This window comes from Lotus japonicus, chromosome 1 (assembly GCF_012489685.1).
Source record: "Lotus japonicus ecotype B-129 chromosome 1, LjGifu_v1.2".
Lineage (NCBI taxonomy): Eukaryota > Viridiplantae > Streptophyta > Magnoliopsida > Fabales > Fabaceae > Lotus > Lotus japonicus.
Window position 1 is genome coordinate 81,964,242 of NC_080041.1, and position 25,989 is coordinate 81,990,230.

A 25,989-nucleotide genomic window follows, 5' to 3' on the forward strand; every position below is an offset into this window, starting at 1 on the left:
TTTTTCATTATTTTATTACATTTCTTAAGTCTTAGTAGTATATTCTATATGTACTAATTTTTTGGGGGGCCTTAAATATATTGGGAGTCCTTAGGCAATTGCCTAATTGGCCTAATGATGTACACGACCTTGGTTCGGGTTGAAACTCGGGTCGCCCGGCCTGTACCACATATATATTTTATAAAATTTTAATTTGTTATAATGGTCATAATGTGATAGATGATGCTCAAATTTATTTTATCATGTGGATGAGAGGAAAATGTTTAACATCTATCTTATGAATTAAATAAATGTTGGTCAAAAGATAGACACTATCATGCTCAGTGGCGGACACTAAGAATTAGACACATCAATTGAAAAAAGGGTTTGCGTAATGGACATCGATTATGGAGACCGCTCTCTGCCTGAGAGCTTGTGTGACCATGGCCAAGCCAAACCGCCGGATAACGGGGAGGGGGTTCGCGGCCCATCCTTCTGGGATACGCTCATGGGAGGGGCCCAGACGGCTGCTTCCAGGGAGGTTGAAGACTACATGAAGACTGGCAAGATGAAGGTGGAATACGCCCAAGGGAACAAAAGGCTACCAAAGGTCTTCCTCGATAAATCGGTGACTGATAATATGTATTCTCCATGGAAGGAGTCCTTGGTTGTGAGTTTGCTGGGGAAAACACTTGGCTTTCGCACCATGAGGACCAAATTAAGCAATATTTGGAGGCTGGCGGGGGAGTTTGATCTTCTTGATGTGGACAACGGGTTTTATCTGGTTAAGTTTGATCTTGAGGAAGATAAGCAGAAGGTGATGGAGGGTGGTCCGTGGATGATATTTGACCACTACCTAGCCGTTTCGACATGGAGTCGGGATTTTGTTTCACCAGCAGCGAAGGTCACCAAGACCTTGGCTTGGGTTCGTATACCAGGACTGAATGTTGTCTACTATGATGAGAGTTTTCTGTTGTCCATTGCCAACGTGATAGGAACACCTGTCAAGGTTGATACTAACACTCTGAAAGCGGAACGAGGACGATTCGCACGAATATGTGTGGAGATTGATCTCACTGAACCAGTGGTTGGCAAACTCTAGTTTGAAGGCTATTGGTATAAGATTGAATATGAAGGGCTGCACATTATCTGTACCAAATGCGGATGCTATGGCCACAGAACTAGGGAATGCAGTGCCACAGTGATGGCGGAGTCAGAACCAAAGGTGGCGCTGGCGGCACCGTCACATGGTGATCTAGGGCAAGCGCCACAGACCCCCTCCGTTTCAGGTTTGGAAACTCCAATAAATCAGGAGCAGCCAGACATAGCGTGTCAGGATCCAACGCTGATTAAGGAAGGAATTAGTACTGCTGACGTGGCGTATCAGGATATGCATGAAGTATCTGGTGAATGGATGATTGTAAAAAAGAAAAAGAAGAAACCGCCCCAACATTATGGTGCCAATCATGGGGGAATTCATGCTGACTCCAAGGGAAGCCATAAAGCAGGTGCGGAAATCAAGGGTGTGCGGTTTGGGGGAAAGGATTTTGAACCCAAAGATGTTGGAGTGTTTAATGTGGGGAATAATAATGGGCCCACATCCACTAAAAAACAGAATGAGAAAAAACGGCGCATGATTGACGTGGGAGTTAAGGCGCGTCCAGCGCGTGTTTCCTTAGCGGATGATGCTGCTGCTTTCCAGACTGCAGCGTGGACCCCATCAGCTAACGTTGGAATTATTATTGCTCCTGGGACGGGAGCATCCTCTTCTTCTGAGCACGGGTCAAAACCCAATTTGTTTCTACTGGCTAATACTAATGCTGAGGATTCCTTGAAGCAGACAGAAGTGGATCCTGGGGATCGAGCAGAGCCTTCAGGAACGTCACTACAAGCGACTCAGTCCTTCTGGTTACTGGGTTACTTGATTTTCCTTGTTTGTCATGTTAGATACAACAAACTTATCAATTTTATCCTGGAATGTTCGGGGGGCAGCTAATGCAACCTGTAAGAGGAATTTGAAGGATCTGGTGAAACGAACCAGACCTGATATATGTTTTATTTTTGAAACTCATATTCAGTTTCAGCGTATGGCGAATTTTTGGCTGCGGTTAGGGTATAAACCCTTAGCAGTCGAAGAAGCTCATGGACATGCTGGAGGTGTTTGGCGCTGGGCATCCTCTCCCTCCCTGTGCAAGTTGATATTGTAGCTTCTCATCCTCAAGCAATTAGCCTTCGGTTCAGCTCTGGTACAGCATCTTAGGTTGGCACTGGGGTTTATGCTAGCCCCATTCCTTCCCTCCGACAAGGGATGTGGGATCATCTTCGTGATTTATCTGATCATGTAACAGGTCCTTGGGCGATGATTGGTGATTTTAATGACATTGCCATGGCAACAGAACAGCGAGGGGGAGCTTTCTCTCAAGCTAGAGCCCGAACCTTTATAGATAATTATGAAGCTTGCGGTTTGATGGACCTTGGATCCTTTGGGTTCTCCTTCACCTGGTACCGTCATGCTCAGGGTCGGCTACCGTTGCACCGTCGTTTAGATCGAGGCCTTGCTAATTTAGATTGGCGTGTTGGTTTCCCTAATGGCTCGGTGGAGGTTCTTGCCCGCCAACACTCTGACCATAGCCCCCTCCTGTTACGGTGTTGCCCAAGGCGCGAGGGGTTGTCTAACAAGCCTTTTCGTTTTGAGGCCGCATGGATGGAGCACCCTCAATATCATAAGGTTGTGTCTGAGGCTTGGAGCAAGGGTATTCCAGTTTTGACGTCCTCTCTTCGCCATGTCCAGGAGGACTCCATTTCTTTTAATAAAAATGTTTTTGGCAACATCTTCCAGCGGAAGCGCATGGTAGCTGCCAGAATCAGAAACATTCAACTGCGTCTTGAGCAAGTTGACTCCGCTGCTCTCTACCTCCGGCTGCAGGACCTTAGGAGGGAGCAGGAGGATATTTTGGCTCAGGAGGAGATGTTATGGTACCAGAAATCCCGGGAGAAATGGGTGAGGTATGGGGACCGGAACACAGCGTTCTTTCATGCTCAAACAGTGATTCGACGTCGCCGAAACCATATTCAAGGGCTGAACTTGCCGGACGGAAACTGGTGTACAGATAGTGGACGTCTTAAGGAGGAGGCACAACGTTTTTATACTAACTTGTTTGCTACTTGTGATGAAACAGATCCTAGCTGCATCTCCACTCCCCAGTTGCCTACCTTGTCTCCTACGGGCATTGAGAAGTTGGTTCGAATGATCTCGAAGGAGGAAGTCACTTCAGCTATTCACCAGATGGGATCTTTTAAAGCTCCAGGGCCAGATGGGTTTCAGGCTTGCTTCTACAAAAGATACTGGGAGGTTGTTGGTGATTCAGCGTTTATGTTTGTGCGTGAGGCCTTTGAGCAAGGAAGTTTTGACCCGACTGTTGCGGAGACCCTTATTGTGTTGATCCCTAAAGGGGATAATCCCTCATCCTTCAAGGAATTTAGACCGATCAGCCTTTGCAATGTCATGCACAAGCTCATTTCGAAAATTTTGGTGAACAGATTACGCCCCTTTCTGAATGACTTGATTAGCCCGTTTCAGAGTAGTTTCCTTCCCGGCAGAAGTACTACTGATAATGCTATTGTTCTTCAGGAGGTTGTCCATTCTATGATGCAGACCAAGCGGCGGGAGGGTGATGTTATTTTTAAATTGGATCTAGAGAAAGCTTATGATCGCCTAGATTGGAAATTTCTTGAGTGTACTCTGAGGGAATTTGGTTTTCCGGAGAAGTGTGTCAGGATCATTATGTTTTGTATTACCTATGTCTCTCTTTCTTTGTTGTGGAATGGAGATAAGCTCCCGGGGTTCAGCCCGAAAAGAGGGTTGAGGCAAGGTGACCCTCTGTCTCCTTATCTCTTTATTTTGTGTATGGAGAGGCTTAGCTCTCTTATCTCTGCAGCAGTTCAAGATGGTCGTTGGAAGCCTGTTACAGTTCGGGGTTCTGGTCTTCAACTCTCCCACCTCCTTTTTGCTGATGATCTTCTTCTGTTTGCTAGGGCCTCTCTGAGTCAAGTCACAATGGTTAAAGCAATCTTAGCCTCCTTCTGCAAAGCTTCGGGTCTCCGGATTAATGAGAGCAAATCCAAGGCCATGGGCCAGCGAAATTTATCTACTGCCATGAAGGGTAGGATAACGGACATCACATGCATTCAGTTCTCTAATGATATGGGAAAATACTTAGGTTTCCCAATCTTTAACGGCAGGGCGACTAATAGCGATTTTCAGTTCATGGTTGATAGTGTGAGTGCTCGGGTTGCTGCCTGGAAGCATAATATTCTTAATAGAGCAGGTAGAGTGACTCTCGCTCAATCTGTTTTGTCATCTATGTCTACTTACTGCATGCAGCATATTTGGGTTCCGACTAAAATTTGTAATGATATCGACGCCGCAATCCGAAGATTTATTTGGAAAGGGACGGGTAATCATGGTATCCACTTGGTGAGTTGGGACGCTGTTGCTCAGCCAAGTATTTGGGGTGGCTTGGGTTTGCGCAAGGCTAGGGACCATAATGTTGCACTTCTTGGGAAAAATGTTTGGCAGTTAATTCAGGAAGAGCCGAAACCTTGGGTTTCTTTGATTAGAGGGAAGTATGGTGCGCGTGGGAATTTGTTGTCTATGCAAAGCACGAGAGGGTCTGTGGTTTGGCGATCAATTCAGAAAGCGAGAGATGTTATTAAAAGTGGTTTCTCCTTCAAGATTGGGAATGGAGCTTCATCCCTCTGGTTTACAGAATGGCTTGGCAATTTCAAGCTTTGTGACCGGGTTGCTGCTGTGGATATTCATGACCTCGAAGGTACTGTGCGGGATGTAATCATAGACTACCACTGGGATTTCTCTGCTCTTTATACGCAGCTGCCAGCTGATGTCCAGGAGTTGATTATGCAGCGTGACTGTACTACCAATAGTCAGGTTCGTGATTGTTTTGTTTGGTCTTCCTCAATCTCTGGTATGTATTCAGCTAAGGAGGGGTACCATTGGTTGTTGGCTGCGCGTCGTGCGTCGGATCCTGGCGGGAATAATCCTTCTACTGCTGAGGATTGGAGCTGGGTTTGGCGCTTGCACGGGCCCTTCAAGGTGCTCTTTTTACTTTGGCTCTGTTGCCATAATTCTCCTCCTGTAAATGATCTTCGCTTTCGCCGGAATATGTCCCCGTCACCGCTGTGCCCAAGGTGTAATTTATACCCAGAAACTGTCCTTCATTGTCTGCGGGACTGTTTTTTCGCTCGCCGCATCTGGCTTCGCTTGGGTCTTAGCCCGAGGCATGCTTCCTTTAGCTGCTCTGAACCACGAGACTGGTTTAAGACAATTATGGTTGACGCTGAGTTCACTTCTCTTGCTGCGATTTGGGGTATTTGGACCGCAAGAAACAAGGCCAGCTTTGATCATGCAACAGTGTCGGATGAGGTGCTAGTCCGGTCGATCATGGACCAAAAGGCTCTCTTTTCTCAGGTTTGGTCCAAACCTCCTCGTATCATGCCGCCCCGTCTGGTTTCTTGGATTCCTCCCGGGGAGTCCGAAATAGCGGTGAACTGTGATGGGAGTGCTTTGGGATCCCCGCTTCGTTCCGGGTATGGTGGTTGTTTTCGGGATGCCCGTGGTGTGTGGCTGCTTGGTTTTGCTGGCTTTGCTGGTCAAGCTTCGTTGTTACATATGGAGCTTATGGCGCTTTTTCATGGGTTGAGGATCTCGTGGGAGCGAGGCCACAGAAGGGTGGTTTGTTACTCGGACTCTTCGCTAGCTGTGGCTCTAGTTGGTGACCCTCCCTCTCATTATCATGTGCTGGCGGCTCTGATTTATAACATTGTTGAGCTCCTGCATCGGCCCTGGGAGGTGCGAGTGGAGCATACATTGCGTGAGGGAAATGCTTGCGCTGATTTCTTAGCTAAAATGGGAGCCAGACAGGATTTAGATTTCGTCCTTGTTCAGGACCCCCCTCCTGACTTGGAACCGTTGCTTTTAGCTGACTCTCTAGGCTCAACCTTTGTTAGGTTGTAGGGGGTGTTTCGCTTTGTTTTTTCTGTTCTGTTTTCGTTTGTTTTTTGTTAAGCATCAAAAAAAAATGCTCAGTGGCGGTGCCACCGCCCGGCTACCCTGGGCACTTGCCCGAGCTCCTCGCGTGGCTCCGTCTTCAAGGTACAGGTTTGCAAGGGAATTTTTGGGCATTTTGTTCTTTTGCAGGGGCATTTTGGTTCAGCGTCCATTAACAGTAGACGTGGATCTAGATTCCCGAACGCAGTTTCCCTCAATACCTTTGTATTTTCAAATAAAGGTGAGCTCAAGAAAATGTAAATGGAGGTTTTTCGTTTTTTACCAGTGTCAATTCCTTTTTCAAAGTTAAAGAGAAGGTTACATGTCTTGCTTTCCTTTCCATATTTACACACCTTCCGTAGTGTGTTTCAGAATCTGTGGAAAACCAGAAACGGCGTGGAAATTCGCCAGGTTGAGGATAACCTCTATACTTTTAGGTTTGCATCCAAGGGAGATCGTGATATGGTTCTCATGTCCGGGCCCTGGTGTTTTAACAGGTACTCTCTGGTGCTTGAAGTGCTGGATATCCATGTCCACCCTACGAAGGTACCGCTGCAGCGCCTTCCTTTTTGGGTTCATGTCTTCGGCCTACCGTATAGCTGTTGGTCGGAGGAGGTCGCAAAGGCACTCGGCGGCGCGTTCGCAGGCTACATCACCTGGGACAAACGCAACAACCGTCGCTTGGGAGCCTTCTTCAGGATGAAGGTCTGGGTGGATACCACAATCCCACTTAGTAGGGGCCAAGCTTTAGCGTCGGAGAACGGCGGGAACATGGAAGTCTTTTTCCAGTACGAGCGGCTCCATAACCATTGCTTAATCTGTGGAATGCTTGACCATGTGGCACAAGATTGCGAGGAGGGGCCACTAGCAGCAGATGCGGTGCCACCCTATGCTGGGCTTAGGGCTGATAGTCCGAATGGAGAGTTTGACCAGGTGGGGCGGCAGTCGCGTTCGAGCCGTGAGTATGATGGCGGGAGAGGGTCTGACGGTGGGAGACCAGCTGGCAGCAATATTGAGAAGACGAAAAATGAAGGAAGAGGGAACAGTGATTATGAAGACAATCTTGATGAAGCTAATTTCGATCTAGAGGACAATGAGAATGGGGACGAGGAAGTCACTTCTGGATTTTTACCCAGGAACAATGCTCGTAAGGCTCGTGATGATGGTGTACAGAATACCAAAAAGGACCGTCCAGCTCACTACTCAAGGGGGAACAAGGAAGCGGGAGACGGCCAAGAGCTGTCGGGATCCTCTTTTTCATGCAGGGACTCTCAGGGAAACAGGAAACGGCTAGGGGCCTCTTCTTCAGCTCCTGACCGACATGGTTCAGGGTTTACCCCACCTTTGAAGAAGCAAAGTTCTGAGATGGGATTGGGATCGGCGGATGCTGCTGGGCAGCACCGCCCACCTCAATGAGGATCCTAGCTTGGAACTGCCGAGGGCTTGGGAACCCAGGGGCAGTTCAAGCCGTGAAGCGGCTTATTTCCACATAAGCTCCCGACGTGGTCTTCCTTTCGGAGACTCGTAAATCAGTTACTGAGATGTTTTCTATGAGGCATTCCTTAGGCCTTTCTAATTTATTTCCTATTGGGTGTGCAGGTGGTGGCCGATCACGTTCAGGTGGTGTTTGCCTTCTTTGGAATGATGAGACTAATATCCAAATAGCTCATGGTTCCCTGAATCACATCCTTTGTGTTGCAGAACATTCAAATTCTCAGAATCAGATGCAAATCCTTGCAGTGTATGGTTTCCCAGAAGCGCAGTACAAACACCGCACCTGGGAATTAATTCAGCGACTGAAACCCCCAGATGATAAACCTTGGGTATGCATTGGGGATTTTAATGATGTTTTGAGTCCATCGGATAAATTGGGTGGCGACCCAGTGAATATAGAGCATTTGCAGTTCATTGATCTGACCCTGCAGTCTTGTGGCTTACAGGATGCAGGTCATTCAGGATACCGTTTCACATGGTCCAACAAAAGATGCATTCCGAGTTCGATTGAGGAGCGGTTGGATTATGTTTTAGTAAATGATAGTTGGAGGACCCTATGGCCTGTGTTGGAAGTCTTTCATTTGACTCGGCTTAGCTCTGATCATAATCCTATTTTATTTTCTTGTGGCACCCATAAACGGGACGTGTATAGGAAACAGAAGCGTCTCTTCGGATTTGAGGAGGTGTCGCTACAAGATAGTGATGAGTGTGCAGAAATTGTGGCCGAGGTATGGTCGAATGGTCAGCTTGATGTTAAGGACAAGATTGCGTCTGTGGGAAAGGCCCTCCGAGGATGGGGCCGAGAAAAATTTGGTGCCATCCCGCAGCAGGTTTCAGACATGAAGGGTAAGCTCCAGGATCTCCAAAGAAGTCCCCAAACCGAGGAGGTGGTGGCGGCTACTAGGAGTACTGAGAGCGAACTTGAATCCTTGTTAAAGAAGGAGGAAATTTTATGGTGTCAACGATCTCGCGCCACTTGGCTCAAGCATGGGGATCGTAATACAAAATTCTTCCACCAGAAAGCGTCCCAAAGAAGGCAAAGGAATAAAATAGAAGAGTTATTTGATGATGATGGAAGGAAGTGGGTTGATGACAGGAATATAGCGAGGGTTCTCACAGGGTATTTTCATAATCTTTTTAGCTCATCTAACCCGACGGATATTGAGACCGCTACTTCTCTTGTAGCTGGCCGTGTTTCTGAGGCCCACTTGGCCATTCTTAATGATCCTTTCAGTAGAGAAGAGTTGGAGGATGCCATCTTCCATATGCATCCGTCCAAAGCTCCTGGCCTTAATGGCCTTCCTGCTTTATTTTTTCAGAAATTTTGGCATATTATTGGAGATGATGTTTCCCAATTTTGTCTTGAGGTGTTGCATGGCAGACTTCTACCAGGTACTATTAATAAGACCCTTCTTGTTTTAATTCCAAAGATTAAAAAATCTGTCCATGCAACACAATTCAGGCCTATAAGCTTATGCAATGTGCTTTTTAAATTTATTACTAAAGCAATAGCTAACAGACTGAAGTTGATTCTCCCAGACATCATTTTAGGACCCCAGAGTGCATTTGTACCTGGTAGATTAATAACAGACAATGCCTTAGTGGCATATGAGTGTTTTCATTTCATGAAGAAAAAAATGTCTGGCTGTAATGGCATGATGGCACTAAAGCTTGATATGCCAAAAGCTTATGATAGGGTCGAATGGCCATTTCTTTGTAGTGTCCTTACGCAAATGGGCTTCCCTATAGCCTGGGTTGATTTAATTATGGGATGTGTAACCTCTGTCCAGTTTCAGGTGATGCTTAATGGTAGTCCTCAGATGCCATTTGACCCTGGCAGAGGGCTGCGTCAGGGTGACCCTCTTTCACCATATTTATTTATTCTTTGTGGAGAGGTTTTCTCAGCCTTAATTCAGAAAGAAATAGAGGCATCTTCTTTGCATGGTATTAAAATTGCACGTCCTGCATCCACCCCAGTTATCTCACATCTTTTTGCAGATGACAGTATTGTCTTTGCCCGGGCAACGCCAACGGAAGCTACAACAGTTTTAAACGTGCTTGCTTCCTATGAGCGGGTGTCCGGACAGGTCATCAATTTTGACAAATCAATGCTATCCTGTAGCCGAAATGTGCTTAGTCCCTGTTTTGATGAGCTAAAAACGCTTTTAGGTGTTAAGGCTGTGGATAGCTATGACAGATATTTGGGAATACCTACCATTATTGGTAAGTCCAAAACCCAAATTTTCCAATTTGTCAAGGAGAGAGTTTGGAAGAAACTGAAGGGTTGGAAGGAACGCTCTTTGTCCCGCGCAGGGAGAGAGGTGTTGATTAAAGCGGTTGCTCAAGCTATTCCTTCTTACATTATGTCTTGTTTTTTACTGCCTGATGGTTTATGTGCAGATATAGAGAGGATGATCAGTAGATTTTATTGGAGCGGGGATGCCTCCCGTCGGAGCATTCATTGGCTCAAATGGGATTCTCTTTGCAGGTCTAAGCTTGATGGTGGCATAGGTTTCCGGGATTTCAAAGCTTTCAACATGGCTTTGGTCGGGAAAACTTGGTGGCGAATTTTGAAGCACCCAGAGTCTCTGTTGGGTAGAGTCTTCAAATCTGTGTATTTCCCTCATTCCACTATTGTTATAGCAAAGAAGCATGGGCGTCCAAGCTATGCATGGACAAGCATCTTCCGAACTAAGTGGATTTTTGAGGAAGGTGCCCGATGGCGGGTAGGTAATGGAGAGCGTATTGACTTATGGAAGGACAAATGGATCCCGAGTGGATCCCCAACTGTCTTCAGAGAGGATTTAGCAACTAATGCAAATTTGCTCACTGTTTCAGATTTATTTATTCCTAATTTACAGGTTTGGAACCGGAACCTGATTGAGATGGTCTTTTGGCCTCCGACAGCGCATGAGATTTTGCAAATTCCCCTTCCGATGCGTCCGTCCTGTGATGTTCTTTTCTGGCCTTTTACAAGCGATGGTGGATACACAACTAAATCTGCTTATGGTTTCATTCGCCAGAGGCGTATTCAATCAGAACCTTCCTCTTCCTCAGGACAGCAACCTCACGCTCGCTTCTGGAAGGCTTTGTGGGCGGTGGATGCTCTCCCCCGGTGCAAGGAATTAGCTTGGAGAGTGGCCAAGAAGATGGTGCCTGTGCGTTATGCCCTTCGGGTTCGTGGAATGCAAGTGGAGGAAGAGTGCCCTTTCTGTTGTGTGAGTCCAGAAACAATTACACACGTTCTGTTCACATGTCCGAAGGTGGCGCGATGGTGGTTTGGTTCTCCCATGGGGGTGCGATTCCGGTCATGTGAGGAGCCTGCTGATTTTCTGCAACAAATTCTTGATACGCAGGATGACCAGATGGGTGGGAGGTGCTTTACTTTCATGTATGTTATTTGGGAGTTGCGCAATGCGGTTATTCACCAACACAAGCTACCGGATTTCAATGGCATCATGGCGCGCTTCAACAGCCTTCTCTCGACGGCGGTGGAGGTCAGCATGGAGGGGCCACCGGTGGCGCGTAATACTCTGACGCAAGCTTCTTGGACCAGACCTGGTGAGAATGTCATTAAAATTAATTTTGATGCCTCTTGGGTTCAGAATGCTGCCACAGGTCTTGGTCTTATTGCTAGGAATAATTTTTCCCAAGTTATGGCAGCAGCAGTAGCTTATCCAATTGATGCCCCCTCACCTATTGTTGCTGAGGCCTTAGCTTTCCGATGGGCTCTCTCTTTGGCCAAGGATCTCGGTTTCCACAGGGTATGTCTTGAGACGGATTGTCTACAACTTTTTGAGACTTGGCAGAGGTCGAAGAAGGGTGATTCCTATTTATTTTCTATTATTAGTGATTGTAGAGACCTTGTCTCCTCCTTTATGTATTTCGTTTTTTCGTTTGTTCGTCGTACCGGCAACTCTGTAGCTGATTACTTGGCTAAGAACTCCTCAAAATTCCATAACACTGTTTGGATTGAGGAGGTACCGCCGGAGTTGGAGTGTTTGATTACTGCTGATGTACTAGCCTCTATGGCATCTTGATTTTCGTTTAATACATTACCCAGTTTCAAAAAAAAAAAAAAATTTACTCGATACAAGCCATGTGGCACTTTTGTTGATTAAAAAATTGATGAACAGTCCATAATGAAAGATACTGTCTTCATGTGCCATGTGTTATTATTAAATATTCAATATTAATATTAATTTCAATTATTATCTTTTTATAAACAAGATAAAAGCACTATAAAAGCAATTCTAATTAGCATGAATTTAAAATTATTGAGGCACAAATTATGAACATTTTAATACCCATTTTTGTCATTACATCCCAAAACAATTTTTTTTGTTACAAGAGCAAAATATCCCCAAAACAATTTTAATAAAAGTTATCCAAATAAAAGAAATCACTTTTCGAATAAGTACATTTAAACACATATCACATTAGTTTAAATTCTACCAGACTCAATTCTGTCACACTTAATTCTACCAAATTCAATTCTACAAAATACAAACACTGATTCAAACACACACTATATGCCTTTTGTATCATCTTTTTACTAACCTGTCTCATTCTCATCACATTTTCAACTTTTGATCAGATTTAATATATTTAATATTTGTGATATTGGTTTTAAGTTTTCTCAAGTATATAATTTTTTAATGTGGTAAGACTCTCTGGCATCCCTCCGCTACACACCATCTCTGAATTTTTAAAGTAAAGCTTAAGTTTAAATCAAATTATATGGACAACCGACTCTATATACCTCTTCGTACCGCATACCAATTGCGTCCCCATACCATGTTCGGAGCGTATGACGAACCTGATAACTATGGACTTTACCTATATGTTTGAGTTTGGTGTTTAATTGAGAGTGTGAATATTTGTCATTTCAACAGACTATTCACTTCGTAAAAGTCGCAACATCGCAATGCTCACAACCGCAACAGCAATTTAAAACCTTGGTCAGGCATCAGTTGTGAGCATTTAGGCTTAGAATTAACCTTGCTCAGGCTTCACAAAAATCCTGGCTCCGCCACTGATCATGCTCTAACAAGAGAAAATCATGCATGTGCATGCACATGTGAGACAAGTGAAGAGAGACCAAACAAAATGAGTGACACGTGCATATAGATCAAACAAAATGTAAAACTCTCAATTGCAATAGATTATGAAAGAGTTGGATCCTTTCAAGTTCTTTCTTCTAAAACATAGTTCTCACTTATAACTCTTTCAGTATGAAATTAATATAAAATAGTCTTAGATTTATTGTTCCTCGGGCCAACCCGGTCCTGTCCTACATAGACACAGGGCCGGCTCAAGGGCCAAGCCACCCAAGCAAGGGCTAAAAAGGTCTCACTTTTAAAGTTTGTTTTAGGTCTCGTTTAGTGTTGGGCCGGTCCTGCATAGACCCGTCCTAAATTGGACCCGCATATTGTCGGGTTGCTTCGGATCTAGGGACGGGTTAGGGTCTAAGAATTGGCTCGGTCAATATTTAAGGCCGGGTTAGGATAATCAAAACCTGTCTCAACTCGTCCCTTGTACACCCCTACTATACAGTAAAGAACAAAAATTACGTGCGGTATAAATTTATACAAAAACAGAAGAGGTTTTTGATTGAAAATTTCAAAGAGGAGTTAACCATGAAAATCAACGGCACAAAGATATTCGGTGGTTAAATCTAAGACCAAATACAATGGTTTGTTGAATTTACTTACTCTCAACACCACTTTTTCTCTTCCCAACACTCCACGTCATCTTCTCTCTCCAATTCAACACTCATTCAATTTTTACCTACTCCAATGGTTTTTCATTCAACACCCTACCCCACCACTCACCCTACCCCACCACTTTTTTATTTCATATTTTTATTTAATTTTATATTTTTGTTTTTATGATTACATAAAATTACAATTATCGATTTAAATTAAATTAAAACAATAAACACTTAACAATTTAATTTTTTTTTAAATATAGACTATAATTTATTTTATTTTCTTAACTTAAAATGCAAGATAACAAACTAAGCACACAATAATTTATTTTATTTTCTTAACTTAAAATGCAAGACAACAAACTAAAAGCACACAACACACAAATAACTTAATTAGTACGATACAAATCATCTTCAATGAGGAAACATTCCAAACTTTGCCCAGATGTGCTTCACTAGATCTGCTTGCAGTTTGTGATGAACATTTGGATCACGCAACTTGGATCTAGCACGCACATGATTTGCAAAAGCGGGTAACACCTCGGTCGAGTATGGTTGCGGTGTATTAGATCCACTTTCCCCAGATTGCTCAAAATCGGTCCAACGTTGAGAATATGTATCTCGTTCATCCTCAACAATCATATTATGTAATATGATGCATGACCTCATAATGATACCCAAATCAGCTATGTCCCACAAGCGAGCTGGTTCACGAATGATTTTAAAACGAGCTTGAAGCACTCCAAATGCACGTTCGATGTCCTTCCGACATCCCTCCTGATATTTTGCAAATAACTTATCGGGTTCACTTTGAAGAAGTCTAATCGATTTGACGAAAGTTGGATAAGAAGGGTAGATACCATCAACTAGATAGTATGTCATATTATAGGGACGTTGATTGGTTAGTCTCTTGTTGTACCGATGTTATCTTCTTATCGGGTTTTCTTAGTATGAGTCTTGTCTTTCATCAATTGGTTAGTCTCTTGTTGCACCGATGCTATCTTCTCCAATCGTTCAAGCTCTTTCTCCTTGAATTGTTTGAATTCAGCCCAATCTTTGTCCACCTCCTCCAAGGCAGCTTCTCTACTTTTCTTTTTACTCTTTTTTTTAGCTGCCTCCCTACCCATTGGACGATGAATTAATCCTATAGAGTTTGAGCCACATGCATCACTCTCGTGAGATCTCTTAGATCCACTACTTCCTGAGCCACCATTTCCTCCTACTTGACTACAAAAACGTGGTTGATCACGGAGAGCGTGTCATTCTTCCATCAAAGTAAATTGAACATTCTTCCCACTTGCGAATAATTCCTGCTCTTTTGCCAAAACATCATTCTCCGACCAACCGCTTCCTTGCTCACGCTTAGCGCCATCATAAGCGCCAATCCATTTGCCCAGTATTTTGTTCATATAATTCCAACGATTTTGGCATGCAACTCCATTGCGCAGAGGATCGAATGAGCAATGCTCATTACAATACTCAGTAATATCTCTCCAAAATGTTTCTCCTTTCTGGTTTTTCCCGACAACACTGCTTGTTCCATATTTAATCCACCCACTAATTAGCACCAAATTTTGTGCAGTGTTCCATGTTGGTGACAGGGTTTTCTTGCTCTTGGGAGTTGAATCCTCTTGATTTGGAGTGACTTCATTAGCAGCTGTCATGCCACCAAGAGTTATTTGTGTTGAAAATTCGGGAAATTCAGGTGCATCAACACTCGGAAAATTTTCATTCACCATTGGCATATAACCACTAAACGGGGGTGTTTGAGATAGATATCTCATAGATCCATAAGATGGATGAAAGGATGACTGGTTGAAATTTGGTGCAAAACCAAAATTATGTATGTTTTGAGGACGTTGGTTGGAAAATTGATTTGGATCTTGATAATTGTTGGGATTTTGAGGACGTTCGTTGGAAAATTGATTTGAATCTTGATAATTGTTGGGATTTTGAGGACGTTGGTTGGAAAATTGATTTGGATCTTGATGATTGTTGGGATTTTGGTAGTTAAATTGGTAGTTAGAAGAATTCTGGGTGTTGAAATGGTAATTGTTGGAATCCATTTCAAAACAAAGGTTAATAGAAAGATAATAAGATTGTGAGAAAGATAATAAGATGGTGAAAAACTTGGTTTTTTTTTGTGTCCAAGTCAAACGAACCAAGTCTATATTTATAGAGGGAAAAAAATCATGAATTTTGGTTAAAAAAAATTTTCATTAAAATTTTTTTTCGATGAAATAATTGAGTTCAAAAGATAAAGATGATAAAATTCCAGCGACCCAATCAAAGCCAGCCACGTGTCACACTCAAAGATTCCCGTCAGTTTTCTCTCTCCTCCAGTAGGCTCCCACGCGCCTGACATTCCCCAATCTGAAGCCGCCACGTGGTAGCCGGCTCCCCTCTCAACATTGTTGACTCCTCTCAACACTTCTCTCCTCCACCTCATCTTCAACAAACCTCAACCAACCACTACATACCCTCAACAAAATTCAACCCCCCTTTCAATAAACCATTGTATTTGGTCTAATAAGCATTCGGTCTACCAATCAGTATCCAATGGAAATATGTTATGTGTGCAAGGTTTGAGAGTGTGTATAGAGACTCCAAAAGAACGTTCCTGACTTAATTCCCTACCAAGTGTTAAGAGAGATTTGTGTACCGGATGATAAGTAGCTGATAATCTAAATTCATTAAATAGGGATGTGAAGATGTTTTTGTCCTTTTTATTAGCTGCTCATTAAGATATTGGCTTAGGCAATTATAATTTACTTGTTAAGATTATAGTGGTGGTGTACATATATATGACGGGTGATTTCGTAGCCTTCTAATGAATTGATCACGCGACATTTGTTGTCTAAAATAATGATATTTTTAAAGAATATTTTTTCCTTTTTGAGAAATATAAAAGACATATTTTCTTTCACCATGTTTTTGTTGACAATGATTTGACTTTCAAACAAATGATGAGAAAAGTATTACCGCTTCTTGGAGGACCGAGAGCGTTGAGATAAAGATAGAAGATTGAATATTCGCGATTGTTGTGGTACGTTTTCATATTGCTCTAAAGCTTCTTATAAAGATGCACTTCATCTTCAAAATGTCTTCGAGACTTGTGAGTCTTATTGGAAAACTGAGTTGCATTAAAGTTGGAATCGAATGCCTATTTCTCTTAGAGAATCATGTCGGTCATTGAGGCACTGAGAATGTGAACATTGTACAATATCGCCGGTATCACATCAGAATTGCATAGAAACCAAGAATAACGATATATGGATATTAAATTTATAGGAAATAAATGACGGTGGATGTATAATAGGAATGAATAATCACATAGAAAAGAAATGTTCACTTTTGTAGTCGAACTAAGTTAGGAATAATTGATCTAGCTCATTTTTAGGGGTTACTATGCAAATTAAAGAGGTGTACTTATATAATTCTATAAATTTAAAATAAGTCTAATACTCGTGCATCCCATATAATACCAACTATGGGCATAACATCAAACTACAAGAATTGCATCAATTCCTTAGGAATGGTTATTCAAACTCACAAGTCACAAGTAGTACTTTATTTTAGAAAGCTTAAAAACTTTAGCTATTTCACTAGGCATATAATTGGGCTGGAAGGCGAGGAGTAATGAGAACCTCCAATGGAGTTGCCTTAGGAATGGTTAAACCAGGGCTCTCAGTCATGTCAACTACTTCATTTGATGGGGTTGCAAATTCAAAGGAATGAAGCAGGCGAGCAAGTGTCAAGTGAAGAACTTGAAGTGCAAATGAAATGCCAGGACATGACCTTCTTCCAGAGCCAAAGGGAATGAGTTCAAAGTTTTGGCCTCTAACATCAAGTGATCCGTGGCTTGTAAGAAATCTTTCTGGTTTGAAGGCAGAAGGGTCTTCATAAATCCTTGGATCCCTTTGAATCTTCCATATGTTAACCACTAGGCGAGTTCCGGCAGGGACATGGTAGCCAGCAACATTACAATCTTCCTGTGCTTCCCTTGGTCCTAGTAGAGGACCAGCTGGGTATAGACGCAGGGTTTCCTTGATAATGGCTTGAAGATACACAAGTTTTCTAATGTCTGACTCCTCAACTTGCCTCTCCATGCCAACATTCAGGTCCAATTCTTCTTGTGCCTTCTTTAATGCTTGGGGATTGTTGAGGAGTAAAGAGATGGCCCAAGTAAGTGTTCCTGCTGAGGTATCACTGCCACCGAGTATCATAGCCTACATGTGTCCACCAAGAAGAATGGCATTATGGCATAGTAATAAAAGAGTAATGATCAGTGGACATCCGGACAGTACAAATACCCAGAGTGAAACCAAGAAGACTGGAAGAGATAGGAGTCATGAACGTGCGGTTTTAGACTTTTAGTATCTATGTATCATTACTGTAATCAGAATACAATACTATGCTGTTTCAAGCACTTAGCTTGGTCACATAACAACTGCATATTTTGGTGAAATTTTCCCCATAGTTAAGCATCATATATTTGATAGCACATGTCCTTCTAGGGATTGTAGTATAAAATGGCTTGAGTAATATCTAGTTAAGTAGTTCAAACTTCAGACATATAGCATAATTAAGGTAATTTAAAGCTAATTCTTGCAAAACTAAATTAGATTTTTCTATTCAATGACGTTTGCATATGTTTGGATATACATGTTGACAGCAATACAAATTGAAAATTAGCGACAGATATCCAAACACACGCTTCTTATATATTAGATGAAAGTTCGTTCATGTTGCAGTTAATCGAGACACACACTTACCAGGCAAGTGGATTTGATGCAAGTATCCGAATCATGTTGGAAATTTGAAAGCTGACCTTCCTCCTGAAGAGATAACATGACATCAATGAAATCCTGCTCACCCTCTGCCTTAACTTCGCCATTAGCTCTGCTCTTGCGATGCTCATGGATCCACCCTTCAAGTATAGCATCTAGCTCCTTGGCTGTCTTCTTCATTGTCCTCTCATGCCCCTGCACATCAAACCAACGCAAAAAAGGAACCGCGTCCGAAACCACAAAAATCCCTATAAGATGAAAGAACTGGTTGATCGCCTTCTGGCACCGCCTCGCCTCATCACCATCATCACACTTAGCAGAGGCGCCAAAATACCGTTTCCCCGCCACCATTCTAACCACCATGTTCAGAGTCAAATCCTCCAACCACTTATTAAGCTCCACAAGCACATTCCCAGAACCTTTTTGGACAGACAAATTGTATAAGTCCCTTACACCCATGTTGAGCTCAGACACTCTCACATGCTTGAGTATCTCAAGCCTGCAATGAAAAATGTTATGTTCACACTTCTTTTACAATTACAAGAGAGGCAAGAACAAAATAAAATATGTAGAAATGAAAGTTATGATGAGTGACTCGCCTGCGGTTGGAGAGAAGCTCAAGTGTTGCAATCTTTCTCATTTCGCGCCAAAAGGGGCTGTAAGGTGCAAAGCCAAACACAGCATAGTTGTATCCCATGTGCTTTGCAGCAACTGTTGTGGGGCGTGAAGCAAGAGCCTTGTCATTTGTTGTGAAGCATTCCTTTGCCACTTCCCAGCTACTCACCACAAATGCTCTGCGAGTACCGAGCCATATGTTGAATGCTGGCCCGTATCGATCGGCCATTCCTCCGAGTGTTCGGTAGAGGAGTTGGTCATCGCCGCCTAAGAGGTGGAGGTGACCGATAACTGGCCAAGCACCAGCTGGGACTGGAGCCTCTGTGCTCTTACTGTTAGTCCTCTTCTTTCTCAGAAAGGCCCGCCAGAGAAAGAACAAAGATACTAGAATGGCTAGAAGAGTTAATTGCAATGAGGTATTCATGGTTGAGAACAAGTTGCATAAATTGGCGATGGTTCTCTATCAATTTATAGTGCAAATCTTAGTGGATTTAACAGCGTGAAGCATGTCACATCTTAAAATAATGCCATGAAAGACCTCCTCAATTAGCTAAGTCAACTCTATAGATAACACCTGATTCAACCAACAACTGCTAAATCTGTGCAAAGAACATGACTCATGCCTTCACATCTAATCATTGTATATATTTTTACGCCATAATTTGTCACCGCCAAATGTTTATGAATGATGATGGCATCGAATATTGAAGTTTGCCAAATTTAATTCCTGAACATGTTTTAGAAAACATGTTTGACATTATAATGTAAATGTCGTCTAATTTGGATTGAAAGTAGGGGGGATATGTGTATGGCAGCTTTTTTACCATACTCATTGCTTTTCACGGAGATAATAGAAGATATAAACTTGGATTGAATTACAATTTCACTTCATGCCCCCTGGAAATTGTGTGAACCAATGTTAGGACGTATTTTGAGATAAAGTGAGCGGAATTCTTTTTGTTGATTAAAATAAAAGTTTATTCATGTTAATACAAACACACTAACTTGGAAACTATTATCCTTAGGAGGCGCAGAGGTTCAGCAGCGGATTGTATGGCTCGCCACGCATCTAGTGAGGAGGCGCAGAGGTTCATCACGTTGGATAAACCCTTCCCTGACTTGGAAACTATTATCCTTAGGGAATCCTTAGTGATTCCAGTTACAGTCCCTTAGTTGTTGTTTCTGTCTATTTTCCGATGAAGCAAAAAAAAAACACTAATTTTCCGAAGAAGACAAAAAATTCAAACACACACCTATCAGATAAGTTAGATGGCTCTATTGATTATGGCAGATGAGTTTGATAGCTCTATTGATTATGGCAGATGAGTTTGATAGCTACTGGGCAGTCCGCACACCAGAAACCAACACATATTCAATAAAAAATTCCATTCATCAAATTATATACTGTGTAGTTATTTGATAAATTTGCAATCATGCATTCTTTTCAAACACTATTTCCAGGATTTCTTCACTTTTTCAGTTTTTCCTAGGTGAGCCCCATTTCTCATTTTATGTTCTCATTGTTCCTAGAGTTAAATTTACTAGTCTAGATGAAGACCCCATTTAGAAGACTTCATTTAGAAGAGTTTATTTGAACTTATAAGTTAAACGTGGCAAATATTTGAAAGAACTTATATAAATACTTATTTTCAGCTTACTTTTATAAACTTAGTATTAACTTATGAATAAGCAGGTATGCATCCATATAACTTATTATAAACTTATTTCAATGAAGTTAAAATACCATAACCGATTTATTACTGTTTAACCAAGCACACCCCAAATTTATTTATTAAACTATTTCAGAATGCAGGAAATAATATAATATGTATATATATATAAGTATAAATAGCACAATAAAAATAATATATGTCTAGCTATAAAAATAAGTTAATTTCCATTATTCTTTTCACATTTGAGACATTGAAACAGGAAAAAGAAGAAATCAGGGGGCCAATCGCTCAACCTTCCACAGTCGCTGTCCATTGATCTCATGGGGAACATATCTCAACCTGTCAATAAAACATGCATAAAATATCAACCAGAAATTCTCATGGGAAATTTACCCTTGCCATATATGGAGTAGAACAATAATCCTAGAGTACTCTAGAGCATAATACCCCTTTAACTAGAAGGAAATGAAATCTCAACATTTTAAACAGAGTCTTGAAAACAAAACCCAGTAGTATACGTTGATTAAGAAGTTATTATGGACATATATTTTGGCTTCATTCATGTTAACACAGGCAATTAGAAAACATACAACCTATCATAAACGGGGGAGCAACCACCTGTCATGCAAGCGAGACTTCTGTCCTTGCCAAAATTCAAAAAGTTTTGGAGTTAGCCTGTATCCTCCCCAGCTCTTAGGTTTCGGGATCAAACTTCTGCACGCAGAAAATAACAGGATTAATTCTAGCTCCCTTAGAGTTAATCAATGAGAGAGAGATATACTCTAGGCAAAATACAATAGTGAGGAGTCCAAGCAGAGGGGAGATGTGGAAGAAGAAAGTTCAATCATTAAACATCACATGGCACTAACAGACCTGATCAGAATTCGCAACATTGAGTCAAAACTAAAAAGCAGTTGTTCAATAACTTACCCATCAGCAAATTTTTGTTCCAGCTCTTTGTACTCCTCATAAAGAACATGCCTACCAGGCACTACAGAACTCTAACCATCGAGAAATTGAAATTATAAGTTTACATATCATACCATTTTTATATATAACAAGTAGATTAATTAAAGTGAGCAGCAGTAGACCTGCTTGCTGACTATTGCTCCTATCTGACTTCCTCTAGGACGGCTATGGAAATACTGTTCTGATTCTTCTTCAGGGACTTTCTCAACGGATCCTTCCACTCGTACCTAGAAAAGAAATAATGAAAAACGAGGAGACCACAAAATGTTAGGTATTGTCCTGAAATATCATGATTATCAATTTGTTAAGTGGCATGCACCAAAAGCCACAGTGATATGGAGTTTGGGTGATTGAACCAGATGCATCATGTTAATTGGTACAAACCAACCACTGTTCTAGCTTTGTAGACTTGCAATAAAGAGCTACAAAATATTAACAAGCAAAAATGTTGATTAGCAGCAAGCAATTTTACAAGAAGTAACACTAATGCATTTCAATTTACTTGTTCCAAAAGGACATTTTCAGAGAAGTTGTGATTTATAATAATGTACAAAAAGATATACATTTTTGCTTGATTACAGATGTAAAACAAGTCAACAAATGCAAAATAATAATAGTAATGATTTTGACCAAATAATATTAATAATAAGTGTTAGATAATAAATTTGTATAGTAAACATTTATGTGATTTCATCTTGGTTCACTTCTTTTGCAGCTTGTCCTAATATACAAATATCAATCTCTGTTCTCAGAGAAACAATGTCCCAAAGAGTGTCCAAGCTCAAGATTTCCAAAAGGAAAGGTGATAAGGTTAGGTGTGAATTTAGGAAAAGTTCGATGGAAAAGACAGCAAAACCTAATGCTTTTTCTTTTTAAAAGAAGTGTGACTAAGGATTCCGACATATGCCTTTCTATGTCACTTCTTTGTCTGGACTCTGGACATATCTCACATAATACTTGCATTTTAACGGATGCAGCAAGCTTCAGCAGTGGGGTTGACAATAGAGATTCTAGACCCCTAAGTTAGATCATCTGGAAAAAAATTGAACACCCACATCTTAAACATTCTCTTCAGAAGTCATAACTATCAACTGTTATACTTATCCACATTTTTCCTCCTAGGAAAGTACATAATGGCATGCTGTAGCAATTAGTTTCCAAGGAGAATGCATGATACTCCAAGGCATGTAAAATTAACTTCACCGACTCTATGTATGAACTAATCAATCTGAAGAAGTGGCGAGCAAGCTAGAATGGAAATAAGAGTCACCTGTCGGTTTAAACCATCCCAGTAAAAGAGAAGTGCTGCATGTGGATTTTCGGATAATTCACGTGCCTTTTGACTTCCATAATTTGTGTACCTATACAAAGCAATTGCAGTAGGTGAACACAAATAACCATTTTCCAAATAGCATTGCCAAAGAAGTTCTGAAATTAAAATAACATATTATTACTCACCACACAAATCCATCCTTGTCCACGCCTTTTAGCAATACCATTCGTGATGAGCTGAATCCAAATGGAGTAGAATAATTTGGAAATTTAGTTCAGATATTATACATTATGCAAGTACAGGAAAGTTATTGCTATACAAGAGTCTTTAGGCAAACGGTATTTTAAGATAAGAAATAGAGAATTAGCATCTTACGGTTTTCCATCCTTCCCTACAGTTGACAAGGACATAGCATTCGGTTCCTTCAAACCAGCAACTACCGCATCATCAAACCACTTACGAAACTGCAGTTAACAAAAAAAAATGGATGAAGATTGACACAAAATCATAGCCATTAAAGTCCCAATACTCAAAATACTCAGATTGGGAAAATAAACTATATCATGGTAAAGTCATCAGCCACCAACAGGGGGAAAAAGATGAAGAACGGAAATTACTCTGATAAACAGTAATTTTTACATGAACTTTACCTGATTAATGGGATCTGCCTCCACCTCCTCTTCAAGAAATTCTGGGGAGATATAGTTCTCTCTTAGAGCTGAAATATCAATCTGAGGAGGCTTTCCGATTCGGACACACATGGATGTTCCAGGATATGGTGGAAGTATAAGCTTATACTTTTCTGCAATAGCAGGAGGCACAAATCTACCTCCTAGAAAGTGGTGAGGACCACCAAACTTCTTCGCGCATGATTTTGGGGCTGTCAGAGAAACCTAAACAAAGCTTACGCACATCAGTGGGATGATAAAACATTTTGCCTGAAATGTTTTTCGTATATGTTGTGCAAATAAATGTGATTGACTTAACACATGTAAGTAGGGTGTGAAGTTACTCTAAAAACAACTTATCCTTTGACCTCAATCATGCATTGTAATGCATTCTTGCTTTTTGTACTCAACTTTGTAATATTTTCTTTTTGTATTAAATAGTAAAGAGCATTGTCGTTTGGCATATTATATCTAAATTTCAATGTTAAAGAAACAAAAAATGAAACGGATACATTCATGAGAAACATACCAACATATCCGGTTTAATTCCTGTACCATCAACATCTCCCTCTTCAACATGCCACCCAGAGGGAATATCTATAGAGACTATAACTGGTTTTTTTTGGCCATTTTGATTATAATTATTTAGAGAAACCAGTCTTTGGATCAAATCATCAAAAGGAGGCCTCGGAGAACCTGGCAATCAGAAAATAACAAATTTAAATAATGCGAAATGGGACTATTTGTTCAAAATCTTAGACAGTAGTTTGGGATTCAGAGCTTGTGTTAATAATAGAGAAAGCCTATTTGATTGAAATGATTGTGAAAAGTGAGTTGGAAAGATTGGTGCAAATTATTGTTTATAATTGTAGCACTCATATCAAATTTATTCTGATAGGGATCCCATGCGCAACACAGACATGCCAAAATGTTCTAAGCAGACAATTAACACAGATAAAAAGAAAACATACATGAATAACAGATAAGAAGCTCAGGCAAGACAATAGCTAGAGGCAGAAAAGCAGTATATTGTTAAATCCCTTGTTTCCAGGACATTGGTGAGGAAGAAGTACATATACAAGGATCACAAACAATGTTTAAAAGAAATGTAAATTACCATGAAATGAGAATCCAAACATCGCATCCACCAGAATGTCAAAGTCATTTGATAAATCAGACGGTAGATCTTCCACTGCCAAGAACGGGATTGAAAGCGCTTCAAGCTACATCATCAATACTTCATCAGAGACTTACAGCAACATATAATAATAACAAACACAAAGAATAAAAGAAAAAGAGTAGCTATGCCCACATGAACTCCATGGTACCTGAGTAACTAACCCAGCATAAAGAGGCTTCGGGGTACGCTTCGGGTAACAGACCAAGGGCTTATAACCAAAGTGATGAAGATGCCGGGCAGCAACAAGACCATCACCACCATTGTTACCAGGACCACAGATAGTAAGAACACGACTATACTCACTTGGTTTGTAAACCTGTGAAAGAACAACAATTCAAGTACATGGAAATTCATAGATAAAGAGATCAAAACTTAATGTTTCTGTCCTAATTGAGATGAGCATTAGAAATCAAAGAGATGAATTCAAACCTAGCAAAGCAAAGCAAATACCTCAGAAATGGAGGTAGCGACACTCAAACCAGCCAGTTCCTGCAATTGCAATATCAGAAAGAACAGAAATTAAGCAAAGAGCGAAATGAAAGAGGAAAAAATGAAGAAAAGCGAAGAAGATAGACCATAAGCTGATCGACACTGAAGCCAAGAGGACCCATGAGAGTTTCATCAATCTCAGCAGCTTCTCGCTGCGCGAGGTAAGTCACAGAGTCAGAATCGACGACGCTCGCCATGGTTTGAACCGAAGCAGCTTTCGCAGTCGAAATTGGTCGAATCCTTGAAGGCCTGAGAATACCCTGCAACAAAGAAGTCTCGAAGTGAAATCGAAAATTGATTTGATGAGATGAGGAAGGAGGAGGAGTGGCTTACGGAGAAGAATTGAAAGAGGGGGTTGCGGTGGCGGAGAGAAGAGGGAGAGAGGGTGTGGATGGTGGCGGTTTTATGGGTTTGAGAGAGGGAATGTGTGAGGAATAGAGATGTTAGTGTGAGTGTCGATGTCATGCTCCTTCTTCCCTTCACTATTGATGAAGGCATTGGTTAGGTGCTTCCGGCTTTTGCTTCTGCATTCCATCACTGTTGAGGCACTGCGGGTTCCTAACAGTTTAAACAGCAGTTCGGTTTAGCTGGTGTTATATGGTTTGGTAATGGAGTTTTCCCAATCATTTTCTGGAATCATTGCCTCGTTGGCTCCACCTTCGCCATTGAAGACTTGGAGGATATGTTTGGCTATGTTTGGATTGATTAGGCTTTGCAATGGAAAAAGTTAGTATTAGGATTACATTTCACTGTTTATTTAGTTATGTTAATAGAGATGTTAGACTCCTCTAAAGTGATTGACTCGGTAAAATAAGTCATGTTTATCATTGATTGAATCACTTAGTTAACAAATTGACACGTCAATTGGACCCACATTACTATTGCTGTTGAGAAGTTTTCTTCTCCAAACCACAACCTAAGTTGGCGCATGTAACTTATGAGGTTTGGACGAAAAATGAAATCTACCAACAATGACAAGACAAGTAGTATCCGACACTACTTCTGTAACTACACAACTGATGTACACGAGACTCATGCTATACGTTGTAAGCAAAGTCGTGTATCAATTGTCACAATGATTG

The 25,989-nt window shown here is 41.4% G+C and overlaps 3 protein-coding genes and 1 pseudogene across 5 annotated transcripts; 1 reads left to right on the forward strand and 3 right to left on the reverse strand.

The window, feature by feature from the left end:
• The first annotated feature begins 373 nt into the window (after positions 1-373).
• On the forward strand, positions 374-1,081 carry LOC130748133 (uncharacterized). Its single transcript, XM_057601288.1, has one exon. It carries the CDS (start codon positions 374-376, stop codon positions 1,079-1,081), a length of 708 nt encoding a protein of 235 aa, XP_057457271.1.
• Positions 1,082-13,679: 12,598 nt separating this feature from the next.
• LOC130720786 (uncharacterized) lies at positions 13,680-15,316 on the reverse strand (annotated as a pseudogene).
• A 1,343-nt stretch (positions 15,317-16,659) lies between these two features.
• LOC130720775 (xanthotoxin 5-hydroxylase CYP82C4-like) lies at positions 16,660-19,106 on the reverse strand. The gene is made up of 3 exons (XM_057571475.1): positions 18,640-19,106; positions 18,026-18,539; positions 16,660-17,479 (listed from the first exon to the last, which is right to left on the reverse strand). The coding sequence occupies exons 1-3, from the start codon at positions 19,077-19,079 to the stop codon at positions 16,856-16,858; spliced, it is 1,578 nt and encodes a 525-aa protein (XP_057427458.1). The 5' UTR covers positions 19,080-19,106; the 3' UTR covers positions 16,660-16,855.
• Positions 19,107-20,472: 1,366 nt separating this feature from the next.
• LOC130720756 (pyridoxine/pyridoxamine 5'-phosphate oxidase 1, chloroplastic) lies at positions 20,473-25,609 on the reverse strand. 3 transcript variants are annotated; one of them, XM_057571461.1, is made up of 14 exons: positions 25,241-25,609; positions 24,994-25,167; positions 24,869-24,907; positions 24,567-24,734; positions 24,356-24,461; positions 23,768-23,934; positions 23,221-23,463; positions 22,946-23,034; positions 22,756-22,806; positions 22,568-22,658; positions 21,420-21,524; positions 21,259-21,329; positions 20,922-21,042; positions 20,473-20,667 (listed from the first exon to the last, which is right to left on the reverse strand). In XM_057571461.1, exons 1-13 carry the CDS (start codon positions 25,403-25,405, stop codon positions 20,925-20,927), a joined length of 1,587 nt encoding a protein of 528 aa, XP_057427444.1. In that variant the 5' UTR covers positions 25,406-25,609; the 3' UTR covers positions 20,473-20,667; positions 20,922-20,924. The 3 variants fall into 3 exon arrangements, with proteins under 3 accessions (XP_057427444.1, XP_057427436.1, XP_057427449.1); XM_057571453.1 differs by having other exon boundaries at positions 20,947-21,042; positions 25,241-25,607; XM_057571466.1 differs by having other exon boundaries at positions 20,947-21,042; positions 24,994-25,156; positions 25,241-25,380.
• Between the last annotated feature and the right edge of the window lie 380 nt (positions 25,610-25,989).